General features: G+C 37.4%; 1 protein-coding gene across 1 annotated transcript; it reads left to right on the forward strand.

Moving 5' to 3' along the window:
* The first annotated feature begins 1,801 nt into the window (after positions 1-1,801).
* On the forward strand, positions 1,802-7,689 carry LOC126710570 (THO complex subunit 5A). The gene is made up of 8 exons (XM_050411103.1): positions 1,802-2,171; positions 2,249-2,539; positions 3,899-4,235; positions 4,605-4,942; positions 5,056-5,315; positions 5,640-6,243; positions 6,323-6,457; positions 6,846-7,689. The coding sequence occupies exons 1-8, from the start codon at positions 1,923-1,925 to the stop codon at positions 7,110-7,112; spliced, it is 2,481 nt and encodes an 826-aa protein (XP_050267060.1). The 5' UTR covers positions 1,802-1,922; the 3' UTR covers positions 7,113-7,689.
* The last annotated feature ends 3,038 nt before the right edge of the window (positions 7,690-10,727 follow it).

Raw genomic sequence — 10,727 nt, forward strand, 5'->3', positions numbered from 1 at the left:
CTGCGGATGCTCTTAGAGCATTAGCATTGGGAAATGCTAATGCTATTCTATTTTACAATTCTAAAAACTCACTTTATCATTATACCATCTTATTTTACAATACCTCCACATCCCAAACTTCTATTTTCCTCTTTCACTCATTAAAATAATATATTTACAAAATAAAATAATATATATCAAAATTATATCTGTTCTCTCTCCTCTCTCTCCTCTCTTCCATTTTCAGCTCTCTTCCAGACACACACAGCAACCCAGAAACCTCACAGCAACCCACACAGCAACCCAGAAACCTCAGACCCGAAACCCATGGCCACCACCATCACCACGGCAACCCCCCACCTTCACCACCATGAACCCACATGACCCATAATAAAAACCCCACCCCCTTCCACCACGCCACCACCCCACGGCAACCCCAGAAACCCATGGCCACCACCATCTCCACGGCAACACCCCACCTTCACCACCTTCACCACCATGAACCCACATGACCCATAATAAAAACCCCACCCCCTTCCACCACGCCACCACCCCACGGCAACCCCAGAAACCCATGGCCACCACCATCTCCACGGCAACACCCCACCTTCACCACCTTCACCACCATGAACCCACATGACCCATAATAAAAACTCCACCCCCTTCCACCACGCCACCACCCCACGGCAACCCCAGAAACCCATGGCCACCACCATCTCCACGGCAACACCCCACCTTCACCACCTTCACCACCATGAACCCACATGACCCATAATAAAAACTCCACCCCCTTCCACCACGCCACCACCCCACGGCAACCCCAGAAACCCATGGCCACCACCATCTCCACGGTAACACCCCACCTTCACCACCTTCACCACCATGAACCCACATGACCCATAATAAAAACCCCACCCCTTCCACCACTCCACCACCCCACGGCAACCCCAGAAACCCATGGCCACCACCATCTCCACGGCAAGCCCCCACCTTCACCACCACGAACCCACATATGACCCATAATAAAAACCCCACCCCCTTCCACCACCACCACTACCACGGCAACCCCCAACACCACCACCATGAACCCACCAAAAAAAAATCCATCCCAAAATCAAATCAAACCAATAGCAAATTCCAAATCCACAAGATGACCCACAAAAAAAAATCAAGTCAAAATTTACACAAACCCAGCTACAAACCGATCTCGCCGCTGCAAACCACACCGGAAACCCAAAAATCGCCGCTGCAAATCAATAAAAAACCCAGAAATCGCCACCAGTTGAACGCCGATCGGACTTCCCAGTCTCACCTCCACGCCGGACCCACGACCCACGCCAGAAAAGCCCACCGTGAGAGAGAGACGTGATGAGAGAGAGAAGCCGTTGTGGTGAGAGAGAGACGTGATGAGAGAGAGAAGAGAGCCGTTGGGGAGAGGAATGAAGAGAAACAAAGGGAGAGAGAGTCAGAAGAAAGGAATAAAAAATTAATATACCTTATACAATTGTGCTACAGTACTATTCTATCTTTAGAATTGTACTGTAGCACAATTCTAAATAATTTTGCAATACTTCCTTATAGCATTCTCTGATGCAGTGGTTATTTGATGCATTTATGCTAAAATACCCTTAGATATGGCTTTAGCATCTTCTGATGCTAATGCTCTTACCCTTCCACGAGTATTTTTCCCAAATTGAGCTAGTTATAATAATCAATTAACTGATTTAAAACCCGAAATTTTAAAACATTGTAAATAAAACAAAATAAGTTTATAACAACTAATCATTAAAAAAAAAAAAAAATGTAATAATGTTTTCCCTTCATATTTTTTGATTACAAAGCATATTTCAAACATCAGATTAGCACAAAACACATAGTTGAGAGTCGAGACTCGACAGTGAGCAGTGAGCAGCGGTAAGCGTAGTAAAAAAAAGAAAGAAAGAATGGAAGACGGAGAGATAGACGAGGAAGGCGTGATGGTTGTGGAAGAAGAAGACGCGCCGCCGCCGCCGCCGCCTCCGCCGTCGCGAAAGATAGATTCAAAGTCGCCATACGAACAGCTTCAAGAGAGCAAAGCCTCGGTTGAAGACATCGTTTCCAAAATGCTCTCCATCAAAAGAGACTCCAAACCTAAACCTCTTCTCCGAGACCTCGTCACTCAAATGCTCCTCCACTTCATCACTCTCCGCCAGGTTAGGGTTTCACAACCGTTGATTTTTAACACAATTTCAAATCAATTATCGCTAATTTTTGGTTTGGTTTTTAATAGGCGAACCGATCGATATTGCTAGAAGAGGATCGAGTGAAGGCAGAGACGGAGCGAGCAAAGGCGCCAGTGGATTTCACGTCGCTTCAGCTTCACAACTTGATGTACGAGAAGAGTCACTATGTGAAAGCTATAAAAGCTTGCAAGGATTTCAAGTCGAAATATCCCGATATCGACTTGGTAGCTGAGGAAGAGTTCTTTCGTGATGCGCCTCAAGATATTAAAGCCAAGAAGTTGTCGAATGACGCCGCTCATGATCTCATGATGAAGAGGCTCCATTTCGAGCTCTTTCAGGTTTTTACAATACTACTTGGCCTTGTTATATACATTCATAAGTACATACATATGTTGTTGTTGTTGTTAAGAATGTGTTATTTTTGTTCACCAGGACATGTTCAATGTTGGTAAGAGATTTTCACAATGTCATATGATTTTTTGGTTAAGAATAAGAGAGAAATAGTTGGAGCTTTAGAAGAATATAACATTTTGGGCAAAAGTTATGATTTTAGATGCATTGACCGATAAAACGCTAACAATGTTATTTGAATTTAATTGGAGAACCTAATGTAATGTTACGAAAAAGAATAGTATGACTTGGATTGGATACGATAGAATGACCAAAAAGAATACATGTGTCTGAACTTGAAACTCGATTAGTCTGTTGAGGATTCATAGCTGACTCCAAAGTTTTTGGACTAAGGGTTGGTTATTGTTGTTGTATGAATGATAGGGGATTTTTGAGGTGTCACAAAATCTGTGCTGTGCATTAATTATTATTATTATTTTTTTGCTTGAAATCAGTTACTCGTCTTTGTTCCGTACTTCCCTTCTTTCAAAATTCCATGTCAATTTAAGATGTTCAGTATGTGCAATTTTTATCCTTCTTCCAAATGGCTTACATTTCTATATAGCGTTTCCAAATTTAACATTTGATGTAGGAGAAGCTTTGAGTAAGGGAATAAGGATGGACGAATTCAGTGTGACTAAGCATTTGAAGACTTTAGCAAAGAAATATGGAAATTCTTCCTCTAGACTGATGAAATTTCCTAGTATGTGTGTATGTGCTTTCTTTTTACCAACACAGATACCCATGGATACTAACAGATTTGAGCACTCACATCTGATATTGTACATGGCTGTGGCAAGGGTACATAGGTGGTATCTAGTAGTAGGATATGTGTAGGAATCTTCTTTAAGAATGGGGGTGGAGGGTATGGTCAATTAGCCAGTAGATAATGGCTGTGAACACACATATTTGTACAAATAATTGGCTGTGGTAAAGGGCAATGAGCTTTAGCTCAAATGGCATCTCCTCTCTCCATAAGAAAGGGGTGGGGGGTATGATGTGGGTTTAGTGTAAAAAAAAAAGGAAAAAAAAAAAAGATAGGAAATGTGTAGGAATTATCCCTTTTTCATGGATGTTTGGTCCATTTCATTTAGTCAAGTATTTTTCTGCTTGATTTATCCATAACAAAAAAATTATGCTTGATTTAAAAATTTGTTTTCCTTCACCCCCATATATGTCAAGTTTGTCATGCATTCATACTAAATTTGGATTCATTGTGGCGCTTGCTATTTTTGGTTCTTATTGTCACTTTTATTTTTTTGTTGAGTAAAGCATTGGGGTTACTGATTTATTCATATCTCTATCAGCGTAAAGAGCTATGCAAACTTCATGGGAAACTAGAACAACAGAAGAAAGGTCTTTTGGATATAATTGCAGACCGAAAGAAATTCTTGTCAAGTCTCCCTTCACACCTTAAGTCTCTTAAGAAGGCATCCTTGCCAGTACAGAACCAGTTAGGGATTCAGCATACAAAGAAATTAAAGCAGCACCATTTAGCAGAGTTGCTTCCACCTCCGCTTTACGTGGTATACTCACAGTTCATAGCACAAAAGGAAGCATTTGGTGAAAATATCGATTTGGAGATAGTAGGAAGTGTGAAGGATGCTCAAACTTTTGCCCGTCAGCAAGCAAATAAGGACACTGGTAATTTATGTTTATTCATACTCTGTAACTACTTGATGGATAGTGATTAATAGTGTGCTGTCTTGACAACCTATATCATGGTTGGAATCTTTTTAATTTTTAATTTATAAATTAATGCAAGTCCATGTATGCTTGTGCTTTAGTTGCTAGTCTTTGACTCAGGCGTGATAGATACAAATTAAGTTGATTGATTGTTAGATGATTCAGTTATTTTTTAAGATGGATCTTTTTAATTGTGAGATAATGTTTCAATCTGAAATGGTTGAAACTAGCATCACACACCATCTGTTTCAAGTTTGGATACCCCCCCTCCCCCCACCCAAAAAAACAAAAAAAGGAGAATGAATACTGATGTGGTTTATGGCTCAGGCATATCTACCAATGTAGAGAGTTCCAGATTGGACGATGATGCAGCCGATGAGGAAGATGATGGCCAGAGGAGGAGAAAGCGGCCAAAGAGGGTTCCAAGCAAGGAGAGCCTTGACCAGGAGGGAGTGTATCAAGTTCATCCACTAAAAATTATTCTTCATATTTATGATGAAGAGGTTTCTGATCCGAAGTCTGCAAAACTTATAACTCTGAAGTTTGAATACTTGTTAAAGTTGAATGTGGTGTGTGTTGGGATTGAAGGGTCCCATGACCGACCTGAGACTAACATCTTATGCAACTTATTCCCTGATGACACTGGTGTTGAGCTTCCTCACCAGGTATGAATGTTCATTTCAGTCTTGTTGGTGATTCACACTTTCTTCCTGTTTCTCTCATTTCCCACTTTCCATTTTCCATTATTATAGTAATGATAATTGACTGGATGATGCAGTCAGCCAAGCTCTTTGTTGGTGATGCCCTTGCATTCGATGAAAAGAGAACATCGCGCCCATATAAGTGGGCCCAGCATTTGGCAGGAATTGATTTTTTGCCAGACGTGTCACCCTTGCTTGCTTTCCATGAAACTCCAAATGGTGAAACAGCTAAAAGTGATGCTGTTATATCTGGTCTTTCATTGTATCGCCATCAGAACCGGGTTCAGACAGTTGTGCAAAGAATTCGCTCTCGGAAAAAGGCTCAGCTGGCTCTTGTGTGAGTCATTGCTTTGTATGTTTGGAATCCTGGATCCCAAGGACAAACTAGAAATCAATAGGGGAGAGATCAATGTGGTCAATCTGAATTTAGAACTATGGTTTTCTCACACTTTGTTGAGACTCTTCTTGGCACCTTTTATAATATGTAGTGGCTTATATTATGGTTGTTTTAAGGAAATTCAATCTGTTCTGCATGTCTGTGACTTGTGTGCTTACTGCCTTTTATTAGAGGAAACTTCTTTTTCTTGGTCTCTTTGTCTTGTTTGTCAGCGTCGTAAGATGTGCTTTATGTTGAAAATTTGGAATTCTTATTGGCTTACAGGGCACAGCTTGATTTGCTTACGAAGCTTAAATGGCCTGCTCTAACTTGTCAAAGTGTTCCGTGGGCTTTGCATGATCCTTTGTGCAATTTGCATGGTTGGTCACCTGTAGGGCCCCCACCTATTCAGGCTTTATCTTTGCCTGTTATTGATACGGACCAAGTTCAGGAACCTATAGATGATGATATGATTGGAAGACCTGGTGCTTCAAAGGAAGAGCTAGAGAGTGCAAGAGAAGACGGGGAGCTTCCATTGTTGCTTCCTTCTGCATCTGTCACGAGTGATGTTAAACTTAACCGCTCAAAAGGGTCTAATCTTGAGCATTCAAGGCAGCTGGCTTTGATCACAAAAAGCCTTGTACCTCCATTCACTAAGGCAAAATCACAAAGTTTTAAGAAGTTTGATGAGGATTCTGATCTGATGCTGGATACTGATAGTGATCAGGATGGGCCTGCATATATTGAGGTCGAGGGAGAAAATTCTGCTTCTGCTCAATATAATGAGATGGGAGAGAAGTTATGGGTGGATTTTGGGGTCAGGGAGTTTTGTCTTGTTTTAACTAGGAACATGGATACTGACAAGAGAATTTGGAAGTTAGAAGCCAAGGTAGCTAAAATTCTGTTACTCTTGAATTTTGTTCATTCATTATTTTTTGGGTAGCTGACATCAAATTCTATTATGGCAGATTAAGATCAGCATGGAATATCCTCTTAGACCTCCTCATTTTTTATTGGGTCTTTACACTATATCTTCTGGAGGAAATAATTCTGAGAGTGATGGTTCTGAGTGGTACAATGAGCTTCGTGCAATTGAAGCTGAGGTAAGCAATTGATATCTTGGGAATGGCTATTTCTAGCTATATAAATATACTGTGGCTTATTGGACTATTCTTCAAAACATGGAAACATATTGGAAGTTATTATAACTTTATTGCAAATTTACTACTCTCCACTAAACATTATAGATCACAGCCCTCATGTACCAAGGACATGTATTGGATTAACTTTTTTTGGGGAAGATTTTCTGTTCTGTAGCTTATGATGGGAATGCTGTTTTGATCTCTTTAAATTCTAAAAGTTGATTGGTACAGACTTCCCGATATCTTCTCAAGATAAACACAGTTTAAATGAGTGTATTCCCATAACTTCTTGCCTACCTTAATAATAGATTTCTGATAATTACTTATCTTTTGCTTTTGCATCTTGTAGGTCAATCTTCACATATTAAAGATGCTACCGCTGGATCAGGAAAACCATATTTTATCTCATCAAGTGTGTTGCCTTGCAATGTTGTTTGACTATTTCATGGGTGAGGCATCCTCATCCTCAGAAAAGAGAAAGAGTACATCTGTGGTTGATGTTGGTTTGTCTAAGCCCGTTACTGGTAGGCTTCTTGCCAGATCATTTAGAGGAAGGGATCGTAGGAAGATGATATCATGGAAGGACATGGAATGCACTTCTGGCTATCCTAACTAAATGTGTTGATTTGGGATCTGAAGGTGATGAAACCAGTGCATCCCCTGCTGCAGCCTGCAAGCCAGGGACGGAAAGAAATCATAGGAAGGATGAATGATAGGTTTTGTAGCTTTTTTTAACAGTAGTAGATCTACTATAAGCGTAAACATTGATGTGATACAAAAAATTTGACAGGATGCTACTTATCAAAAAAAAAAAAATTTGACAGGATGCTTGGAGCACCTCATTTCGGATATGAATTGTAAAATCATGGAGGTCTTAAGTCTGGAGGGGTTCTTCTTGGCCATAAGTTATATTCTGCATTTTGTCAACTTTGGGTTACCCTGGTAGGAATTCTGGTTGAAGAAGAATGGTAGAAATTCTGGGATGTGTTATATGTCTGACTCAATTTGGTTAGCCATCCAGATGTAGATCTTTTGGTTAATTGTCTAGTCCTGAATTTTGGAGATTTGAGAACCTCATGGACTTAAAAGCAACGAGTTGAATGTGTTGTTGTTTTTGGTATTTTAATTATTATTTAATTTAAGGATTCAAACTAGGTGAGATGGTATCGTTGAGCTGGAAAGCTCTTGATGAATGTTATGGTGTTTCCAGTTATTTGGCGTTCTATGCATAGAAGTAAACTTGAATTGTCCTGCGGATGCCATCCCTTTTTCACCATCTAACTCGCTGTATGATTATTTTGATCACGGGGACATTTGGTCCAGCCCATGCTCATAGATTGTAGTCTTGTTCCAAAGTATCTCCTCGTGGCAACCTGTCTTTAAAAAAAAAAAAAATCAATTGAGTCCTTTTTTTTTTAAATTATAAATTCACTCGAGTCCTGCCAGTTGACTTGTAACTCAACCTGTATTTCAAATTTTTGATAAAAAAAAAAAAAAATATATATATATATATATTTATCTTATCAACAAGAAATCTTAAATTCTCAAAATTATTATTATTTTTTGGGTCCAATTTGGTATATACTGCTATTGGGTTTGTCATTAAACTCTACTCTGTAGTGTTTCACCACATCCGGGCTTCTTTGGGAGAACAATTTTGTATCAAATTGTGGGAAAAAGTAACAACTGATAACTTTGACCAAAAAGCTATATTTCACGGTTTCAACAAAATCCAAGATTTCTAAAATAGGAGATCTAACAATCAAAATTCCTCCTTGAAAGACATAAATACAAGCAATCTTTTCCAAAATACGACCAAAAAGAGAATATAAGAAAAAATTTCGAGAATTATTATCAAAATTATATGATAGTGATGATGAAATGGAAGCCCAAAGAGAAACTGATCTTTAGAATCATCCACAAATCTTTTATAAGACAATGAGGATGATTGTTTTAGAAATTCATGCTCCAATCCTTTAACAAAAGCAAACGAGCAAAACAGAGTAGCGAGAAATCCATTTTCACCTTTCGAAGACAAAAGCAATAAAATAAAGGAATTGAGCAAAATCCAAAATGTAAAGCAAGATGTGTGTTCTTTGCCAAAAATTTTAAAATGTTTCAAAAAGACAATAATGGCATGGTAGAACAATAGTAAATAAAATTAATGCAAAGCAAAGTGTGTATTCATCTCAAAAAATATTTAAGTGATTCAAAAAGCCAACAATGACATGGGAGATCAAAATTATATCAAAGATCAAATGATAACATTTAAAACCAAAGGATTCAACAAGTTAATCAAAGACAATGGAGACTAAAAGAGACGATAACAAAATCCCATGATCTAAAAGAAATAAACTTCACTTTAGAACAAGACACCACCGTATATCTCTATCTATCTCTTGTAGCATTTCTTCTTGAACTCTACTTCTTTTTTTGTCTCTCTCATCTCCTTATAGCCTTCAAATTTAATTAGTTCCAAGTTTACACCTCAAAGTTTGTTTGTAAGTATTTTAAATTCAATGAATAATTTACCCTGGTTAATCTATCGGTGGAAGATACTATTCAATGAATAGCTTAAACTTTTCATAAATAATGACATTTTGTTTTGTTCTATATGTCGGTTTTGCCGTGGATGATACTTCTTTCCTATCTTTCTTCTTTTTATATTCTTTCTGTCCTTATTCTGTCTTCTTGCAATTATAAAGCTTTGCCATAGATAATGCTTCTTTCCATATTTTTTTTTTTTGTCCTTATTTTCTCTTCTTGTAATTATAATATTTTGCCGTAGTGTAGTTTACATTTATGCTTTATATTTGCTTTATTTATAAGTTCCATTTAATTATTTCAATTGTTTCTAATATCTCTCCACACACACACATTTAACATTGTTTTCCTTTCTACACTTCTTTTCATTTTTTTAGGAAGAGACTTAATTTTAACTATGGTAATTTAGACCCAAAAAAAATGAAAAGGTTTCCTTTCAGGTTAAAAAATAAAAAGAAATAAAAGAAGAAAACAGTTGATGGTTGGCACGTAATTAAACCACCCCCTCACCCCACCGTACATACGACAGCATTCAAACCTTGCCCTACAATCCTATCCAAAAAAAAAAAAAAAAAAACCCCTTTCCCTACAAGATAGGAATTTTTGTGTACCCGTGACCTCATGTAAGGGGTATTACACGCAATACCACCTATTAGGAGAGAGACATGCCATTCTTGCAAGAACATATATTTTTCACCAAAATACAATTTTGGGGTCAAAATTAATTTGATTTTTACATTTTAACAAGAGTCGATTTGGTTTATGTTATTGACTCAAACGGTGTGTCTATTGGCACACTTGAATCCAACATGGCCAATAAAATATTAATAATAAAAGTAATAGATGATTTTTGGTGAGTTTATACATGTCACCTAACCGTAATTCTTCGAAGAGAAAATCATTGAGTGGTTTAAAAATAAATAAATAAGAAGACATTAATGTAAGGACAAAGTTTGACATGTGTATTGAGAGTAAAAATAATATGCAATTCAACAGTTAGATTTTGAAAATATGTAGTAATGTTGATTTTATTGAGTAAGGTTGTAACTTTAGATTACAACTAATTTTGTAATTAAACTTTGTCCTTAATGTAATATGAACTCATCAAAGGTCTATATGCACACCCACCACCATTCCATGCATTACACCAAGTTAATTGAGAAACATACTTGTCTAGGAACTGGGATTAGAATCCTCTCCATTTGTTTTGAAATAAAGAAGATCAATTTAATAATGAGGATTTCATTTTCCTATATCTAAAGATGAACTTCATGCCAATGCCATGTAATTTAAATTTTCATAAAATCAAATCATGAATGATTGTTCATTTGAATGACGTGACATTATATTAACTTTTTTTTTTTTGGAGAGGATTTCAACCTATAGCGTCCACTCCTGATAATAAATTAAGAGCTCTTTATTATCAGACCAAGATATCAATTAGTTTTGGTGTAGGCGAGGATTGAATCTCAGATCTCTTATACAACCATCAGAGACTTTACCAATTGAACTAACTGGAACCCACTTGTATTAACTTTTATATACATGAAATATTAAATCTTCAATATGAAATAGACTATATGATCATTTTCCTCTAATCTACTACCTACAATATTTTAAGCTTCAAATGCCATGAAATATGATAAAAGTTCTTTACGTAGATGAAAAGGATAAACATATCTAATAA

This window comes from Quercus robur, chromosome 2 (genome assembly GCF_932294415.1).
Source record: "Quercus robur chromosome 2, dhQueRobu3.1, whole genome shotgun sequence".
Classification (NCBI taxonomy): Eukaryota; Viridiplantae; Streptophyta; class Magnoliopsida; order Fagales; family Fagaceae; genus Quercus; species Quercus robur.